Genomic DNA, 21,846 nt, shown 5'->3' with positions numbered 1-21,846 from the left:
ACATAAGTAGCGACAAGTTCAGGAGATGCGAATGGGGATGGGTGCTCCGTAAATAATACAAAAATAGTGCATGATTAATTCAAAATAAGTTGGGAGGCTATTATGGCGAGAGGTGCACGTGTTCAGATGGTGACGTAATACCTTCCCGCCATAATTCACCGCATGGAGTGTTGTTTCTTCTAGGTTATGGAGAGTCCCCGGATTGGCTCTTAGGCATCGAAAATAAATTTGAATGTTACGCACCAGATGGTCAGATAGGGGAGAAGCGATATACTTTAGTGCACGAAAGACAATTACTGATGGTGAGGCTCAATTCAAAATTCTATATACCTATATTGACAAATGATGATGGATAGAGTTTGCCGGCCAATGTGGTATGCTTTTCACAGTTTTATGGGAAATTTTTCGGTATAAAATACCGCAGCGACAGCGACTTGACCACGTTTTTACAAATTCTTGACACCTTGACATCTGTTGTCACCCTCATTTTACTATTTGGACACCCCTAGAGACCATCATGATCATCTGTATGTGGTTTTGATCCCAAAAGCGGATCCATAAAACGTTCAAATATGAACAATGGAAGCATATAGATAAAATATTAGCATCGAATTAAAATACTCGAAGCATTTTGCTCAAAGACAACCTAATTATTGCTAAATTGTGTGAAAATTTCTTGTAGTAATTTATGTGTTTGCGTCTTGAAGGAATTAGGACATTAAGGAATATATATCTCACTTCCTCTGGGTAAGTGATAAATTTAAAACGGTTTGTCGGGTTTGTTTTGTTATTTTAAATAAAACAGCTAGGAAGGAAAGATTCCTTTCTGCCCTTGTTTGCGCTTCCGGCGACCATTCATTTGCAATTCGCATCCCTCTGCGCACAACCCCGTATAAGAAATCCTTCTTAACACCCGTGAACCCAACAATTAATTTCTTGCATGCACGGTGGTAATTGTGAAGACGCTCATTCACTCATAAGTGAATTATTGAAGTGTAATTTTATGCACAAGTCGTTGGTCGTTTATTTGCACGCTTTTTGCGCTGCAGCTGTCCCGCACTGAATAACATTAAAACTTATGACATAGTGCACAATCACACATCTTGAGATCGTAATCTTCTGGACAATTGATTTTAAGGAGAGTGTTCTACTTCAGCAATTTATCTCAAGGATAAATGTGTGGACTTTTCCGGACTGTACACGGGGAAGATGCTAAGAGTTCAGTGACCCTATAGCTTCTAATTGGACCCCCTGACCCAATATATAGTTCTTAAATGCGAGATTTATATTAATGAGATTCTATGAAGAAAAAAAGGAAACCTAAACCAAAAGTCGTTAATGTGAAAAATGGAAATTAATCTTCGTTTCTCAACTAATTAATATTGTGTTACAGACCTCGGCTTAGCAGGCTATAGAGGAAGAAGCATTAGGTGAGGTGCAACAAAAACGATTAAGAACTGTGAAGAAGTAGAAAGAAAAATTGGAACAAATCATCGCATTAATCTCCCCGCGTGGAGTTGGCTTTTATAGAGAAGAATTTAAGATATGTCACGTATACATACCATCATTGATTAATTTTAATTTTTGCGCGCAATTTGCTGCAGTATAGAATTGCATTACCTATGTATAGTACAAATGTAGCTAGTACTGCAGGACAGGTTATGTGACTCGAAAAATTGACCAATTCATATAGCATGTGGATTTCCTCATCAAATGCATCCAACAATCTGAACGTGTTATTACAACTGCATCCAGAAGGGCAACTACTTTCTAATACCATATATTGATATGTACGCAATGATCTGTAATGATCACTTTGTCATTCTCCTATGCTTGCCAGCATCTACCTCATCCGTAGACAAAAGCGCAAGTAAAGTAGAAAGGGATGCAATCATACAGTGGACAGTAAATACAACAGAGAAGCATATATGTTGCATTAGAGACCCATGGTCTAATCATGCCTACATATATTTATGTATTTGGATTTTATATAGCATATATTGCATCCACATGATCACCAATTGAATACTCTGTGTTGCTAGAGGAGAGACGAGGAGTAAAAAATCTTATGATCAGGTGTTAAAGTCGAGAGAACACTTACACTACCACACACAGATGGTTGTCCAGCAAGACAGGTATCCCAATGTGAGATACACAATCTCCAGCTCTGATCGATGAAAGAGATGCAAAGAAAACAACGTGTTGCAACATAATCTCAGCATTTTATTTTATTTATTGCTGCCATGCATTATTTATCTGCGTCGCATTTATTAACAAACCTGTGGCACACACAGAATATACCTACTCACAGAACAGAGTCGTACTTATGCTTCAACCAAGAGCAGAAAGGCAAGAATTGGGAGCTATGTACGTGGACGATGGAAAAAATACTGGACAGCGAATCAAATTGAGTTTTCTGTCTTCAATGATCTTGAGTATAAAATCAAATTGGATTTACCAATAAGCCTTTCATTTCAACTCGGTTAGAATTGATGATATATCCGAGTAATAGTTACAATAAGGCAGAACTGTCTTATAAAAGAAAACTACTTTGTATCCGTTTTATAATTCCTTTTTTTTAAAATTTATTACAATCTTGTTGTCTTGCGAATTTTCTTGTAATCTTACTTGAGGGCTTGTGATAACTTAATTTGATGACTCACAATGGAAGCGCGAGGTATCACCAGGCGTCTTTATTTTGAAAGTAAAATTTCCTGTTAATTAGAAATAAAAAAAATAATACAAAAGACTCTAAAGATAATTCTAATTGTAGAAACTCAATTTTCAATTCGATGAGATATTACATTTTCAGTAACTTTTTGTAGGTATATAAAGCAATGTGCAGATTACTTCTATATGTACGTACATGTACAAGTTTTAGAAGGCTTGACGGTAATCTGCATTGTCAAAACTGCAAAGTGGGATGCCGAAGTGCAGAAAAAAGCCTACACAAAGCCGTGATGTAATGTTATGGAGAAGGTATCTCGATGGAAAACTCGTGTCATTTGTACCGAGAAAACCAGGAGCGAATTATTGAAATTAGCCTGTATTGAGGTATGGAATTAAAGTGAAATTCCCTGCAAACATCTCGTCGATGCACTATTGCAGATTTTGCGTGTATATACACGAGTAGTATTTAGAAGGAGTAATCAGTGGCGCAGCTGGACGAGAAGAACCTTTTGAAGTGTATAGCATTAAAGTATATAAGCATAAAGCGCGAAAGTAAATTGATGGACAAGACGATGGCAACTCAGCTGGCAAGCACATCCCAAGGCATCAAACTACATGTTGTTTAGTGCAAAGTGCACTCCAAATTGACGACAACGATAAGGAAAAGCAATATTGATGGTGTTTACGTTGGAAGAAATATAAACAGAAAATTGGTTATGCAATACATTAGCTTCGCAGATACACCACACTATGTTATGATGTTGATGCAAGGGAAACGACTCTGTCGCGCTATCGTATGATTTAGAATAACTCGCAAGTGACATAAAGTGCCAGCCCAAGAGACAAATCACCGTCGATGGATGCACTTTTTTTTCCTTTTGTTCGTCATGCATGAACCTTCTTTTGCAAGATATTAATTTATTGCCTAAAGCACTTTGTTGCCATTGTTCGAGATAACGCTTATAGAGTCTATAGAGTTATAGAACAAAAAACCTAAAGTAAGACATGGTCACACAGATTGAATAGCACGCAGAGCATGTGCATTAGCTACTCTGAGATGGGTGTATTTTGAAGGAATTGGCTGAAAAAAGCAACCCCCTGCCAAGAGGCCGCTCGCAAGTGCGAGCAAATAGCCATTTATTTACAGAATATCCACATCAAATGTCTCGAAAAACCTCCGAGTTGTACTAAATCAACAAAACATTAAGTGGAAAATATCTGCAACTGTAAGATAAACTGAAACTCCTTCCTCTTTGCTTCTTCTCTTGGTGCTTGTCCACACAAAAGGTCTCCCCTGGAACAAAAAAAAATGATCTCTTGCATGTGCAGAAGGGGGCACAACAAAAAAGCGAGGTTCAAATAAAAGAAAAACCAACGATTATATATGAGTAAATAACGTGTGGATCTTATGTGCCATAAAATGCATATAATCGTGCACAAACTCCCTTATACATATGCATACACGTCCAATGGAGAGAGGCCCACGAGAAAGAGACAAAACAATAACAAATCAGTGGAGTTGGGTCAATGCCTTGAAGCTGACGCTCAATCTTTTTTGGTTTTCTTTTGATTTTGTCGAACGTTTTTTTTTATATTGTGTTTTGCCTCAACCAGAAAAATTATAATACAACACCATCAACAGATTTCACTACAACGTATTTCAATGATTTCAATATATGGGCTGATGGAAGCGAAGAAAATGGAGATAAAACGCATGAAAATCCCAAATTTGTAAACTAACATAGGGAGTGGGGAGAAAAGAAGTAAAAAAGAGGAACAGCTTAAGGCTTGCTTAGGGTAATATTGGGTCCCAAAACATACAAAAAAAAACCAAAAAGTGATGGAAAGCGATAAAAAAGGGACATTTACGAATCCGATGAATATACACTCGGAAAAAACATACCAATTTTACATTACACGCGTTTAAATTACATTAAACTTAAAATATCGGCTGTTAACTTATTAATTCAGTTCAGATTTAGTTGGATTAGTTTTATTTTTAGATATTAAACTTTTTATCATTTTTTTTTGTTCAGTTGAATAAAAGATTCTAAAACACGTGTAAACTTTTAACATTAGAAGCCTCATTTAACCAGTTGGTTTTTCTAGTTTTTCATTATTGCACAATAAAAGCGAAGGACTTAGAGAAGAAAGTATGGAAATAAGCAAAGTTTTAGGACAAGAAATAACCAATTAAGACATCACGCTAATCTATTTTAAATACTTGGATAGTGGAAAACCAATCAGGTGGCAATATTATTATAATTAGAATATATTATTAACTGACCTGACTGAGCTTTTTGACCCTACAATTCTCTACATATTATCAAGGAACGTAAATTTTTCCAAATTATTTTTCATTATTTTTTGAGTACATTTCTTTGGAAAGAAGTACCTGTTTTTTACAATCTGAGTTAGAAGGGGACACTTGATTTTGAATAGTACGAGTCTAGCCTGTTGCATCCATCAATATCTCCAAGGAAAAAAATATGGTATACCTACTTGGATATTAAGGTCAGACAGGGTTGTATTCAATCGGAGTTCGATTTCAAAAGTGACAGCTGAACAAAAAACCGGGAGAAGCCCTAAGAAGCAAAGGACAATAATCCGAGATTTTCTCTTCTTCCATCTTATAATTTTTTGCCGCTGCAGGCACCATTTCTGAGAATTCAGGAGTGATTTCGAAGAACCTCAATTTTGACTTGGTGTATCGTTTTTTCTTCTCTTTTTTTGTAACTTTCCGTGGCTCAATCTCAATCTTATTTGTTTTTGTCACGAAACTAAATCAACTCATAATCTTGGAAGCATATTCCAGCTGAGAGATAAGAACAGGGAATGGTATAAAAAGCGGGATCTCGTATTTATCAACGCCCATTGCTAACCTGTCCAGAATATCGTCATGTCGAGATTTATTCTGACTATTTACCCATCTCATTTGCGTATATACTCACGTATTATCTTACAACACTATGTACTTGGGTTGCGCGCGCACTTGTGGTGTATACATAAAAACAGAACGTGGTTGCTTCTTGGTCTCTTTTTTGCTATAAAAGTATATAAGTCTGCTCGCTTTCAGGGTATGCACATATGAGTATCAAGAGCAAGCAACTTAAGTTGATACATAAAATTGAAACTGACGAAGCCAACACCGCGAAATGGCTCGATGGGTACGCGGCTTGTGTGAGGGAGATAAAACAACAACAAAGATGAACTGAAACAGAAATTGGTACTCTGACGTGGTCAAAAACGAGACACCGAAGACGCTTCTGAGGTTCTTAACCCGATCAAAGAGGACAGTAGGAAAAAACAGCCCGTAGTCTTGGACTTATATGTGACGAGATGATCATTTTATTCATTTTTTCTCTCTTTTGATTTTTATTATTCAACTTAAGTTTTTTATTCTACTTTCATTTCGTACGTTTTTCACTTCGTCTCGGCTTTCTGTTTACTTCTTAGTTCTTTTCCTAAACACACATGCAGACTTTCAATGCACATTTTACTATACTATTTGTACATACATACATATATACATATATCTTGGCCTGAGCACCTTTATTGTCTCTTTTACTCACGAAGATGCTATATATGTACGTATATAGATGTTGTTTTGGACTTTTTGTCCTCCAACATGGCAACATGGAGTGAGGCAACACAACCAGAGTCTCTAATAAAAGAAAATAAAATAAACTATAAGTTCCCCATCCAAGTCTTAGAGGTAATATTTTTTTCTTAGAGGTATATAATGTATATACACAGAAAATAAAAGTTCGTAGCATTGTTCGTCAAATTTCTTGAAAGGTTCGTAACTCCAATGCTTTTACATAGGAAAATTCACCTCCAGGTTCGTATAATGGGGTTAACCTCCCTGGGAGTGAGACCCCATTTTACGAACATGGAGGTAAATTTTCCCATGTAAAAGCGTTGGAGTTACGAACCTTTCACGAAATTTGACGAACAATGCTACGAACTTTTATTTTCTGTGTATAGCAACCTACCACTTCCCCAAGCCCTGTATCGAGGCTTTTTTGCTTAAAAGAAATAGAATAGTAAACAAAAACTTTATAGACTGGACAAAATGTTTTAAAAGTGTGGTGGCTGAGTATAAGAGGGATATACTGATCAAAAAGCATCATCAATTGCCTATTCTCTAAGCCATCAAGTCCAAGATTTCCCTACGTGAGGAGAAATACAAAAGAATGGATAATGTACCGAAGCCTATATACACCTCGAAACTCCCGCTCACAGATCGCGATTTCGGCATTGGGACGCAGAGAGAATCTTCTGAATCCAATTATCTTGTCTTTCCTCCTATTGAAAAGAAGTTTCCCCACGAAAATATTATTGGGATCATGAGAGGAAATTATTGTTATTTTGATTGCAGTTCCCATGCATCGAGTGTCTCCCATTGAGAATCAGTAGTGCGTTGCAGAAACCACTCCTGGTGCTTCCACTCGAAAAAAGCATCCCATCCGATCAGTACAAGAATATTCCTCTGTGTTTGGGAGCAATTAATTTATACTCAGAAGACGATGCTGAATTGGGTTTATTTTTTGAGGCAGAGTGTATCAAATATTATCACGTTACAGAACACAATGAGACATTATAAGCAATTTCTCGCTCCTTTTTTTTTTCTTTGCTTCCATCTTAAACAGACGAATTGATGAGATGGGCCGGGATGAGAAATCAAAAGCACTATACATGGACATTGAGATTTTGCTTCTTGTCTTCACGGCGAAGAGGCATGGAGAGATGAAGATAAAGTGGCTACTGGCAGACACACTATCTGGCGACGCATACACTCCACGCCAGTATAATTACGATACACACTGGAAGATGGACAATTAACTGATGCCTTGATGCCTGCCACTGGTAATCTTTTGCATATCGAATATTCATGCGCGGACGCGGAAAAACACTGAATTTTGGATCTGATAGCATTGAATATGATCATAAACCTGCAGGGGTTGGCCAAATCGATTCCAATGCACAGCTTCTTGTTTCACTCATAATATTAAGCCGTACGTGTTTACGGAAGAAAACCTTTCATCGAGATGCACGAAAAAACCTGAGATTTTTTTTTGAAATATGTAAAACAAAGACTTCAAATTAATAGAACTCTTAGCTTATATCTTAAACGAAGCAATTGTTTAGATAGAAAAGCTTTCGTTATATGTTTTAATATCTTTGGGATAATTTCTTTAAAACAAACTACTCCATTTAAAAATTATTTAACTTAACTTTTGAAGAATTTTCAAAAAAAAAAAAATTTAACTACATAAAATCCCTAAAAACTTATAAAATGTTAGTAATACGTTGAGCTGAACATATCCGGTTCAAAAATAACATTACCCATTTATTAATTGATGCTTTATAAGCTCAACATAACTCTCACTTTAATAATAATTTAGGGTTATTTAGGGATATATTTTGTATTGTAGATTTAAAACTCTAAGCCAGTGTACGTACATATATACCTATACTATATAGCTAAAATCCATGTTTAATGATCCAAACAGGAATCAAAAAGGGCCTCGTGCATTGTGACAATTTCCTCGTACAATCAACATAATTGCTAATTACAGCTGAATTACACTTGACCCCGCCAAGAAACATCCATCGAGCAATTCACAGCACTTCTTTCTTCCCTCGAGACACTCGCAATCTTCTACCAATCTTCCAGGGTGACGACAGTCGCGTGTAAGGTTTTTTTCATCCATTTACTCTTTACACTTCTAACTTCTTTCCACTCGTTATTATTATTGTTATTATTTCTTGTGCACATCTTCCTCGCGAGCCAGTGTGCCTCACAGTGCAAGAGGTTCACATAGTGGAGACTGAAGCTTCATTGTTTCTGTTTTATTTCTGTTTTAATTGTATCTTTTTTTTATTGTTATTATTATTTTGTGCCGACAATGACTGCAGTTTATTTTGTATTGTATGTTCTTGGTAGAGTATGTATCTCCTTTGCTGCAGTCAAATGCATTAGAATGTAATACCAATGCCAAAGAGTGTATTTTCCCTTTTCTCAAAGAGTAATTGTCCACTTAATAAGCGCGTCTGCCTATTGAAGTTCAGTGCGCAGATCCAGCTAGCTGCTGGGGAAGTGCTCAATCATTGCCAAAGGAATCGATATCTGTACACCATCAGAAAAATCAATTACCAGGAATGGGGTAATTTTTGCATGATGCTCTCAAATGTAAGAAATAAAGTAGCAGTGAACTGCAATAAATTTCGAACATCTTCTCAATAATGAGTCACATTTGTTGATCATCATCCGAGAAGATGAGCTTTTGTGGAAGAAAACCATGACGAAGAAGAAAATATACATATATGTATGTATAACAAACCCATGCGAAAAATATTGACTCAAGTCCTTACTTAGATATGAATTTTTTAAACAAAATTCTCAATTTTTTTTCTTTTTTAATGGATAAAGGAGATGAGAAAAAAGCTCCTCAGACAAAAGCACGATTTTAAAATGTTCTCCTTGGATTCACTTTTTTCTGTACTTACCTGTAGAACATAAAAGATAAAATAAGAGAGATATAACGATTTTTTCTTCAACTGTGAAAGAAGGGAAGCCACAAACAATCAGTGTGAGGCAAAAAAAGGCAGATTCTAATCGCCATCCCAGCATCATCAACTATCGCGCGTCTTCAGGTGGACATGGCACGATAGATTTAAGACAAAGTATCACTATAATATGAAGAAAACCAGTTTTTGGTGGAGTTGTACGTTTAGCACGATTTCATTCCAAAATCAGCTCCATCAATAAAATGTCATGAAATTATTATCGGGTGGCTTGACTCGTGTTAAATCCCCAATAAATGTGAATATATGTATGTACAAGTACATGCACATACATATATGTATGCTCCAAGTGCAAAGGTAAATATGAATTTAAAACACTTAGTACCCCTCCACTGTGCTCCACTCTGCACTATTATTTTTTATATATTTATATAATAGAAGTGGTCACCTCTGTAAATATAAATAACGTAAAATTTCTGTTCTTGAAGATGGGTTTTGTACATTTTTTGGGAATGTAATACTTCTTTCCCCCTTGGAAACTCTTTTTCTTCGTTCGAGTGAACTTTTTTACAAATCATAAATTGTCTGTCTAGAACCAGTTTCTTTGGCGCCAACCGACCAGTTTTCTTTTATTTCAATAAACTGAATAATAATAAAGTTTCAGATTAGTCCACAAGCTTTCGTCCACTTCTTGGATTCTAGATCTGCAATATTTTTTAGTGCATCAAAGTAAATATAATTATTTGCACTATTACCTATAATCCTATGCTTTGCCTTATGACATTAGATTTTTTCTAATTACGAACTAAAAATATACATAATACCTAAAATAATATATATAAATTTGGTAATTAATCTGCTATTACAATAAATCGTCTTAATTTTATTTTTGATGATAACAAATGTGTTTTTTTTTTAGAATTCTGAACTCATAGAATACGCAATTGAATTAATTTTATCTAGTCTTCAAAATGCACATCATATTAATTTTTTTTTTTTGAGACATTCAGGACAATGGACAATGAAAAAAAAGTATGCGTCATCTCCCATGAATTCAATCGATTTTAATTTAGCACTTAAAGGTGACATGAAACGCGTCACCACATCGAATTTTATGTTCAACGATTGATGGTGATATGAAATATTGAAATATTCTCCCATTCCGCTGCATTTTACCCATTTTACCCTTAACAGCTGCTCTTTGATGCCTTTTTTCACCCCAATCGAGATTTTAGCAATTGTCAGGGTATAGGCCATCATTTGCATCTTGGACACGCCATGGACAGAAGAGGCAATCGAAATTCACAGAGAGCATTGAGAGACCACTTAAGAAATCGTTTAAAGATAAGATTCGACCCTTGCCACAAGCAAAAACAGAAAACATCACTTATCTGGAAAATTTTTGTTCGACGTCGTCCCTAGATTTTTTTTCTACCGCAGATATTTGAAAATTTTCCTGCAACACATCATTTCGAGGGGTATTGTTTGAGATAGTGACTTGAAATATGTGAAATGAAATGATCCTTGAAAAATTCCACTATATTGCGTATCTCAATCAGTGTGCAAAAACCCTTCATGGACGAGATGAATTGGGCTATACGGATGTTGGAAAAAAAGGGGAGAGAGAATTGAAAGTATTATGTATATCCCTTCTACATATTAGGTGAAACCACTGTGAAAAAGCATGAAGGATGTGGAGGCATTGTTTGAGATACTCTTGCGGCCAATGGCGATTTGAAACGGAAGAAAAATTGTCCACAGTGTCGCGCAGTCATGTCATAAATAGTCAGAACATCTATTGTTGACCCAGAATATGGAGAGAGGGTTCAATCCATCCTCTGCAACTGATGGAACGCCATTTGATAGTTCACCAGGGGTTGTGGAAATTTGCTTTTCATATCGAAACGATGATTGAGTGGAGATATTTTTCATGCCCATTTTGCTCCAGAAATTTCCAAAAATCTCGCACAAAAGACTTCTCTTGTGCGAGATAAATTACACGGTAGCAAAAGAGACGGGAAATTGGTAGCTCAGGAAAGAAATCAAAAGTGTCGGTCAGGGAGTTCCAGTAGCGCACATAGGAGTTTATCTTAAAACGAGGCCAGCAGAATTGCGCGGAATATTAGAGAAATGCACGCAGGTGCTCCAAGAGTTGCATTGGTGTACTGCTGCAAGTTCAGATATACGACGCAAATTTCCACGTATTTCATAATCACCTCAAACATAAATATACAAATTATGTGAGCTGCTGTAGTGTTTTTAGCATGTCCACCTTAACGTGAATTATCCGCAAAAGACTAATAGGTAAGACTATAGCTGCAATAACCTTACTGAAGTTGAGATTTATAATAGTGTGCCTAATTTTGTGTTATTTCTCAGATTCAATCGTTACCTGCCAGTTACTAAGTAATAAAATAATAGAAATCATTTAAAACTTTCCAACACAATGAATAAAATATTAGGCTCAATCGGCTAAATGAATTTCTTAGACAATAGCAACAAGCAAATTTTTTATAAATTATATAGTCTAATCTTTCTGTTTTATTATCTTTAGTTTCACGTACATATTACTAAAAATTTCCGGGAGAAAACAGTGAAAAAGTATCTTCATGCAAAATAAATATTTAAATAAATTAAGCTCTTATAGAAAACTTTAAGAAAACTTCTAGATTTTTTAATGATCTAAAATCAGTACCTGTGGCTCTTGTATTGAGATTCGAAACTACAAAAAACTACCTCACTGTATATAAGCACAATTTGCCATAATTGAGTGCAAAAATGATAAAGTGGCAGTTATACCTAATTAGCTTAGTTTGAAATATGATTGTTTGTGCACATTTTAATCATAATCTTTGAGTGCAAACTGTATCAGTGTTTCAGGAAAATTTATCACTCCTCTTACTTCTTGACATGCCAAATGGATGAAAATGGCCGCACTAGGAGGCAGTATTGAAAGAAATAAATGGCATGGAAGACACAATGGGCCACTTCATACACTCATAGTCAATTTTCACTCAAGCCCATCAAGATGCGAAAGTCAGGATCTATTCTTTTTTGATGAATGTACAAAAAAAATCACAGAGACGATAGCCAAAAAAAATCACACTCAAAACACACAATAAATAAACTCACAACTGAACTGAACAATGCAACCCCTTATAAATTGAAGTGATACAAAAGCGTCGAAAAATGGACGCCAGTGTAATCATTTTTCAATCGAAAATTACCTAATAACTGTCATCTGATATCTACACTCGGCAAAATAGCAATAAATTGTGGAAATTATTGAGGTTTTCCCCAATATTTTTTTTTGGTTGACCCTCTCACACTTTTCTCTATATCTCGTAACTCTCCTATGAAGTGTATTGTTGGGTAAAAAAAAATTAACGCGTCTCTTGTGGTTAATTTTAACCCCACACTCGCTTTTATCTATCAACCCTGTATTTTTCTCCCATTTTTTGCACTCAAAAATCAGGGTGATTTTTTCCATCTCTGGCGCCATATGCAATTAAAATAAATACACATTTTTTTTTATTTGTACAAAAAAAGTCAACAGTGAGACCTAATCTAGGGTCATAGACTGTTGTGAGCGTCAAATTCTAAGTGCGAGGGCCTGAATAGAATTGATTACGAGTGGAATACAGAGGCAGTGAAGTAATTATTAATTCTGAACAACAGAGAGGGAAAATTATCAATTGTGTACAGAATATAAACACGATGTTGAAGTATTTTTGTGGGCACTATGGTGCAATGTTAGACATTAGTGGCAGACATGGTCTTCCAATGTTTTGATTCCGTGCATTATTAGCGGTGCACCATAAGCTATAAAAGCACAATAATACTTTTTCGATCAGTCTGTCAGTTCAATGTAAACATTTTCTTGAGGTGTTTTAAAACACTTGCACACAAATTAGTTTGGATTGGAGGAAATAAAAACAACACTCTGAAAAGGAGAAAGACATTAATGTTGCACTGCACATGACATGTTTGAGAAAGCATTTAGATTCTGGTCATAAGTTATTAACCATTTTTATAGTAGAGATATGTAAAAGAAAAATTTCTTTTAAACTTTTGTCAGTGATGTTGAACAAAACTTTAACTTTAACTTTAACGTCTGTACTCAAATTAACAACATTTAGCATGAGAGTCAAGTGAACATTCTATTGCACTCCTAGAACCCTGCTGCTTTCAACCTATTTTAAACGTTTTAATTTTAATGGTTGTTCTTTAAACATTTTTAAACAAAATTAATTCCTAAAATGATCAATTTTATTCTCTATCAACTTAAAAATATGTTAATATATTTTTAGACACGTTGCAATTAGTATCCAGTATGGTGCTGAATTTGTATATATTTGTTCTTTTTGTTTACAATCGATATCATCAGCAGCGAACAGCCAGAAAACGATTGATATGGTACAATAGAAAGAGAAACGGACAGCGAAGTTCATGTGTGCATACAAATTTTTCCAGGATAGTAAGGGAATTACTTTGGACCGGACAATTGCACATGTGGAGTTGAATCTTAAAGAGATTCACACAGCGTACAAAAGCCATCACTTTTGATATTTAATATGCATATATTTACATTCAACGAACACCATGGTGCGAGTACCAAACAACACAGCGAAGTTGGGATGCAAAAGGTGAGTGTTGGTGCAGAGAGTTGATGGATAAAAAAATGAATGATGATGACAGTGAGGAGTTGGAGAAAAAAGAGCAACAAATTGACATGTACTATATACCTCCTGAGGCGGATTTCATTAATGGGTTCAATTTCATTCCTTAATTGCTGGCAATTAAATCCCATCCTCAAATCAATTATATCGCGTTCTAATGTGCATCCAGCAGCTACGATGTACGATTCGGTGTTCTTTGCAAAAAGGTAACATTAAAAGCTAGAGCATGTATGATGGTTAATTTATTGATTTTACTACTTGAAGGGTTATGAAATGAAAAATAATGCTCCTCTGAGTGAACTATAAACAAATTGTGGTGGCTGTTGGGTCTTATTAATTTTTCTTCTTGTCTGTGTATGGATGGTGGAACAAGCACGTCGTTGTATTACATATGAGATCGTGTGGTCATTGCTGTTTAATTTTATTGGTTTGGAACTACTGTTCTTGGCCTAAGCGCGCAAGACTCGCGATATCTCCGTCGCACCAACTGCCCGTGCATACAAAGCACCACAAGAAAACCATCCTCCATGGACCATTTTAACATCATCATTGTGGATTATGTCGAGGAAAACGTGAACTTTTAAGCCGCGAGTCGCACGTGTGCCTCCAACAGGTTTTCACTTATATACAAACATACATTATATATATCGTATACATATATATTGTTATGTCTTGCATATGGAGAGGTGAGTACCTAGGTTATTATATATTATGAGTACAGTCGTGACCTCGTGGTAGGACCGTCGTCAAAATGACTTCTCCGCGGTAAAACGGCTTCAGAATGAGAAATTTTGCCTTCGCAGTGGGACAATTAGTACTATTGGAAAGGTAGGATACTAATTGTCCCACTGCGAAGGCAAAATTCCTCATTCTGAAGCCGTTTTACCGCGGAGAAGTCATTTTGACGACGGTCCTACCACGAGGTCACGACTGTATAAGAACTCCAACTCCTTCTGGCTACAGTCAAGAAACGAAAATAACTAAGCAAAGCAGGGGGAAGATTGAATGCAATAGTTTATACGTTACACCAGAAAATTTTAATATTTCATGAAATTTTAGAACTACATAATTACAATTTGAGTTTTTTTTTAAATGTAACGTATTTTTCGAATTGTAATAATTAGGTACGTGTTTAATTTTTAACTTTTAATAAAATCAATTTATGTCCTGACTCCGAGGATTTTTTCAATAAAATCTAATATTTCATCAAAAAAAGATACGTGATTTTTTAAAAATATGGAATGAAACTTAAAGAGTATACTGCAAATCATCTAACACGTATCAATGCGATAGTTTATTTCAGAGTAATATGAATACTAAAATTAATTCCTACTTCTTTTCCCTATTGGTTTTGTAATAAATGAAACATTTCACAAAATTTCCCTTTAAGCATATTTGTTGCATCGAGAAGATCTTATACAGTGAAATATATAAGGTGTATATTATGCTTTACTTACCATATTATTAAATGATATTATTGAGAAATTAAATGTACATTGACAGAGTATATTTACGAGAATATTACGTAACAGTTACAGTGAATTTTACCACCATTAGTACTTAAAGTACCTAAGATTAAAAAATATATATGTATACTTTGACACTGAGCCTGGCTATATGCTCCTAATTGATCACCACTTCCATACTAAAAGACACCGAGGAGAGTATGTAATTTAATTAGCTCAATTGCACAACGATTGATGCGCTCATGTCGAAGAAGTTTCCAAACAAAAAAGTTCTCGCAGAAGAAACACCCTCTCTTTATATTCGAGACAGTGCAGCCAAATCAAATAAAAAGCGAGTTGCACCATCTGACCGCAAATTATGTTTTATCTGAAATTCAAAACCAGCAGCAAGAACATTTTGTTGTAATTGTTTTTTTTTTTGTATTTCTTGTTTTCTCTACAACTTTTTTTGTACCAGTGTCGTATGCTGTGCAAAATAATTTTCCACTTCTTTACGACTCAAATGCAAAGAATGGCGATCTCTTTGTAATTTGCTTCAAATATGCTCCAACCAAACACTATGAGAGTCTTGAGTAATTGCGCGCGCGAGCACTAATGCAATATTTTATGTAATTTCATAATTATGATTATTTCTTGCATTTCATGCTGTGTTCATTTGATATCAAAAGATGACATTGAGCTTAAAATGCTTCTATACCACACTTTGAGAATTGATTTAGAATCTTTATTATTCTTCTGATGATATTGCACAATGCTTAGGTTGTTGACGTTGTAGAAATATTAGATTCAATAGTCTCAATGTAAGTTATGTGGCATGATTTTTGAATAAGTTCTGGCGCCTCAACAACATGATCCAGGAGCACGAGTTCATAAGTGACAATCGTACCAATTAGCTGACAAGGCGCGAGACAGTAGATAATTAAATTAAGCAATCACTAAACACCTTCGATGTACAAGGAATAACTTACCGCTAGAATTAGTGTGCGTGTTATGTAGAAAAATCTCTTTCCAGAAAATCCAATTACCTCACTGATTAGTTGGTCCGAGAATCGTTGGATTTCACAAGTCCACGATGTGTATGGTAAGGACTTTAACATTTGGTAGGGTTCTTTGGCGGCCTCATTTATTGATGCCGCAAAGAAAAGCATGGTGAGTGCTCGAATGATGATGTAGATGAGGGAATACCAGAAGTAAACGGCATTCAGTTGCTCAGGAGTCACGGAAAAACTATTGAAGAGCTGCTGGCAGATGAAGTAGAGATTGCTTCCACAGGACAGTATAATTATGTTAGACAGTTCATTGTCTAGGTAATTAAGAAGATTAGTAAGGTCAGTAAAATGGGAGCGAATTTCGATCCAAAATGTATCAGGAACAGTCTGAAAGTTTTACAATTATTCAATTTTTAATGATCCAATAAAAGAAACGAAATTCCTTACCTTAAATCTAACTCTCTTCATGCGATCACTAAGTTGTTTAAATCGATAGGCCATGTTGACACTGAAGACTGTTACGAGAACATCGAGATAGGACCAACAAATTGTACTTGATATGTTAGCCCATTCGAATAAAGTAGCTATAATATTAGTAAACGGAATGGTGGGATAGAGGTGCCGTCTTTCTGTTCTCAAATAGTGCTCAAACATAGGAATATTTATATTACATCTCTCAAGTTGTATCTTAGCATTGAGAAACTTTGCTCCAAAATAAAATAAATGTTCAATAATAGCACCAAAGAGCAGGATGAAGGCAATCAGACGAACTTTCCATCTCATTGTCCATCCCACTTGTCTGTAAGGTGGATATAGGAAGATCTTTTCGATCTTCTCAATTCTTCCAATGACACTTTTCCACCGCCTTGCCAAACGAAATATAAAAAAACTTCCTGTTAGAGTGACAAAATAGAAGAATACTGATGCAAATGCTGAGAAGCTCTTTCCAGTTCGTACAACTCTCCTTATAGACAAACTGAATGAAATAATTTGAAAGATTGTTAAAACCAAATAATAAATGGTTCTTATGGAAAACCATCGAAAATGCAGCTGATGTGAAGTTTTACAAAGGATACCGGATATAGGAAAAATTGAAAACATCTGACCAAACAAAAAGACAAAGCCTGTTGCTCTATGAAATGTGTCTGCAGAAGGATGCAGGAGGACTTCTGAAATTACGTAAGGGTTTTATTAGCTCCGAAACTTCATTAATGTACGACTTATTTAATTAAACCTACTAGATGACTGACGGTGCTCCATTTACAGCAATGAGGTCTTTCCCAACTGAGCAAGTGTGAAAATTTTCACCTGCTAGGCAAACGTGAAAATTGAGTAAAACAGTAAGAGTGGTATAAACAAATCACTTATTCACATGTAATTATAAGCTCGTGTCAACTATCATTTCCATCATGTAATTAAATGTTTGTGGGCTCAAGCAGAGTCAAAACATAAACATAAGCCCACGTTCGTGAGATGTTTTTTTTTTATTTTCATTCCTCTCTGCTTGAACCCATTTAAACTATATATGTATGAAAACATCTGGATACTTAAGCAAAAGTAGCAATTTTATTGAAATAAGGACGTAATTTTGCAAATAAATTGTCTATTAACACGATGTTTTGGCATCAAATGGTTGGTTTGTCCAAATGGGGTACCAGATAAATGCACTTATGTTTTCACCTCAAGGTCTCGGCAGTTGAACTCACGCCATCCAACTTTGATTCATTTTCTTATATCTGCGAGGTATATAGGCAAACAATTGTATGTTTCGAATTCAGCATCGGACGTCGTGTTGGTTTTCAAGCGCATACACACATATAAAATGCACAGAGAGAACCTAAAGCCATGTCAACTAATCGCGATTTGCCGTATCTCGTGGTAAATCGAAAAGACGGGTATAAAACACCAATCGATATCGGCAGCTAGAACTAATAAACCAATCCCAAAAAATCAAGATAAAAAAATGAATAGCGCACGAGCGACCAATACTTACCAATTCAATGGACTTCTTGCGGTGAACTCGGGCTACCGTGCAAATCGCGCCATGCCTACTATCTGGCAGAAAAAGTTGCTACAGCAAGAATATTCTCTCTATGTACCACAGGTATGGTACATACGCTACGACTGCTACGAGATATATGTATGTACACATCACATCGATTGCAACTGGATGTGAAATGAAAATGAAAATAATTGCAATGAAAAGTAAAAACACAGCCGTGGAGGTTGACTTTTGCGGAAAAATGTATATAGCAAAAGTAAGGTAGGCAAACGAACGGCCACGCGCTCAGAGACCAATTAAGTAAAATCGGGCCACTGAATTATGACGGTATGTCCACGGTGATTTTCAAAACACCACAAATGTATGCACTTCACAGTGTTCTCTGGTAGAGTGCTCGGAGGTGTAGGCAAAAATGCTGGGAGCACTCGCTTAAACGTCAAATTACTCCACTTCCATATTGTAATGCCCATGTCATAAAGCACCGAGAGCGACTACTCATGAGCAATTGCAAAATCAGCTGTTTCCACTTATCGTTGTGTCGCAGATTGTGATTGCTTGGCTTATTGGGTCGTCGGGAACTCGTGACGATTCACGTGCATAAATAAATTTTAAATATTACCTTTTGTTTATCTTCTGTGCATTTTTTTTTACTACATATGCTTCTCCAAAGAGAAAATTTATTGATTGCGACTTACACGTTAATACAGCATGTAGACTGTTGTGCAAGTAGCATAGACGAGCTAGTAAAAATAGTATGTACTATTACTGTAAGTTCTTTCAGTAGGGTAGGAACTTGCCGAGTTAAAAAAATGTTAAATGTTTCAATTTCAAAGTTTAAAATTCTACTTTTTTTTAAAAAAGTTTTTTTTTATGTAAAAAGAGATTTAGAATGATTTCTTAATTGTGATAAAATCACTTTGTCTTGCTTATAGTAGTGCTTATGTTATTTGGTATTGTTTTTAATCAGAGCTGAAAATAACACAATTTTGTATTGGATTTTGATCCAAATTAATGTTATATTTTTAAAAATAAATCTCAAACTGCGCGCAATTTTTCAGTTTTCCAAGAAATCAGCATCATTATTCACTAATATGGCACAAAAAATAACAACAGCGAGTGGAAATACTTAACGCGCGATGTAAATGGATATTTGTGCAGCGACAATGGTGATTTCAGCAGTTTGAGGGAATTGCTGGTTGACACCTTGATATTAAAATAGTAAACAATTGTTTACATATCCCAAGTCGTGCCTCTACACTTGGCACGTTGTTCCATGCTGTGACCCTCCTTTGCACTTTGTTGAGCTTTCTGCAAACTAAAAGCTTCACGCCTTTCTCGTGTTTCTTCAAATGGAGGGGAAAAGAGGTGAAAAAGAATGTTTAATAACAGTTTTTCTTATGCTTATACATACATCTTTTATTGTCCTTCAACCCTAGAGGTGTCTTTTTTTCCACATTACCAAAGAACTATGATTCACGTCATGTGCTTTTTTTAGTGCAACATATGGGTAATTAATTGGAAATCACAAAGAAAGAAGAAATATTCAGCAAAAATTGCATCCAGACAATTCAGTTTATTGCCCACCCCCTTCCGCCCCTGTGTCCATTTGTTGATTGTTTATTTTTAGGTGTTTATTTGGGTTTCATGGAAATTACAAATAGTTAGCGTAAAAAAGTGAATTGGTGTACTATCCAGTGACAATATTCTGCAAATTTACCGCTTGGCTGCTCAAAATGAACATCTAATTTATTTAATCTCCTTTTGTTGCCGCTGATGTTCTTTCAGTGTTGAGTTTTTTCTTCATTTAGAACGCATTAAGCCACGGTTAACTTTGTATGTGATATGCAACCGGCATAATGTCTCTGGTGCACGATTAGTGCAAGTTCAAGTGCATTCGACAATGTGTCGACAGTGTGAGAGGATATTCAAGAAGGTGGTGGCAGAAAGATCAGCAAGATGGGAAAGAAATTGTTCGACGCGAGAAGCGGGTAGAATCAGAGGAGAAGGATGAAAATAATAATTGAATTTTATTAGCACATAAAGAGAGGATTTTCAATTTGTACTCACACCGGAGAAAATTGTATAAAATATTCTACGCGGTAACTCTTGCGCTTTACAATTTCTTTGCAATACGCTATAACTTGAGCTTCCGGGGAGATTTGCGAACCACAACTCTAACACAAATGAGCGTAAAAATGTTCATACAAAATAAAGTAAGAATATTTCGTATACATTTCGATATTCTAAACATATTTTATGATTGTATGTAGATACATAATTTTTTTTTTAGCAAAATTAAAGTACAAATGAGTTTTTGATTTAATTTGTATGTTGGAGATGGAGACGCCTGGTTAAATTCATCACTTGCTATGATGGAAACGCCTTGTACTTCCATGGTGACTACACATATTATATAGGTAGATATTGCAGGTTTGATAAATTATTAGCGACACGGATGATCTTCAAATATCCTTTGTTTGCAAAAATACGATGTAATAATAAAAAACAGATTGGGACGTCTATGAAGGGTGTTAGATGAGAAGATTTCGTTCCACGTAATTTTGCGTTATTTTTTTGTTTTCATATGCATACATATATATGTATGTACATAAACCTCAACGAAAGGAATATACATTGCTTTTACATATACAAAATTCATCATCATCAACCTCGTCTTTTTCACTTACACACATTTGGATGAGCAAAAAACTGCGGTTTTGGTCATCGTTCCTCGAATCCACCTCTCTTTTGCCATCACATACGGAGCCGTGGTGTTAATAATAATCCCCTGTGCATGAGGATATACTCACAAATATAATATCGCTGGAAATATAAAGCACAAAATAATCGCTCCTCTTGGCAGCAAGTTACTCGGTGATGTTGGAGAGTGGAGAGACCAGTTTTCCCGCGAGGAGCCTCCTCCAGACGTGTAAGGTATAAATAAAATGATGCTTTCGAGCGGTTTTTTATGATACGAAATTAGTCTCGGTGTGGGTAATACGGTAGCCCCACACATTCGTTACGGATTGAATTTTAAATGAGCTCTGAAACGACTCTCGAGATGCAAGAATATAACACCTGAACGCACCAAACACAAAACTCAGAAAGAAGAGCATTACAGCCAGGATTGGACGTTTATTTACTACATGAGGCTTTTTTCTTTCTCTCGTTTTTCTCAAAATTTATTGTATTTTATTGTAAAAGCCCATAGCCAACAAAACAACAAATATGAAGTTCAAACGTGTGTATAACACACCTTTGTTGCCATCAGAGTCAACATACAGAAGCATATAAAATGTCTTTTATTGTATTATCATCTCCACAGATTGTGTGTGCTTTTAATTTAATTCAGGGATTTTAATTGCCTGCCTCCACCTCGGAGATTACACTTTCAACTGAATCACCGTCATTTTGAGTACCTAATGTCCAAGAGCCAGTGTTTGTCCCATCTTGTACTTAAAACACACTTGTATCTCACATGAAGTCTTTATGGGCTATTCACTTTAATT

General features: G+C 35.6%; 2 protein-coding genes across 3 annotated transcripts in view; both read right to left on the bottom strand.

Annotated features, from left to right (window-relative positions):
• LOC129797522 (LIM domain-binding protein 2) overlaps positions 1-21,846 on the bottom strand; it is a 421,356-nt gene that overhangs the window by 28,135 nt on the left and 371,375 nt on the right. The window lies entirely within an intron of this gene.
• Positions 15,496-18,764, bottom strand: LOC129797598 (gustatory receptor for sugar taste 64b-like). The gene is made up of 5 exons (XM_055840345.1): positions 18,329-18,764; positions 17,574-17,646; positions 16,783-17,504; positions 16,315-16,722; positions 15,496-16,239 (listed from the first exon to the last, which is right to left on the bottom strand). Exons 2-5 carry the CDS (start codon positions 17,593-17,595, stop codon positions 16,102-16,104), a joined length of 1,290 nt encoding a protein of 429 aa, XP_055696320.1. The 5' UTR covers positions 17,596-17,646; positions 18,329-18,764; the 3' UTR covers positions 15,496-16,101.

Source organism: Lutzomyia longipalpis, chromosome 1 (genome assembly GCF_024334085.1).
Source record: "Lutzomyia longipalpis isolate SR_M1_2022 chromosome 1, ASM2433408v1".
Lineage (NCBI taxonomy): Eukaryota > Metazoa > Arthropoda > Insecta > Diptera > Psychodidae > Lutzomyia > Lutzomyia longipalpis.
Note: the sequence above shows the minus strand (reverse complement) of the source record. Positions and strands in the feature narration are given on the sequence as shown.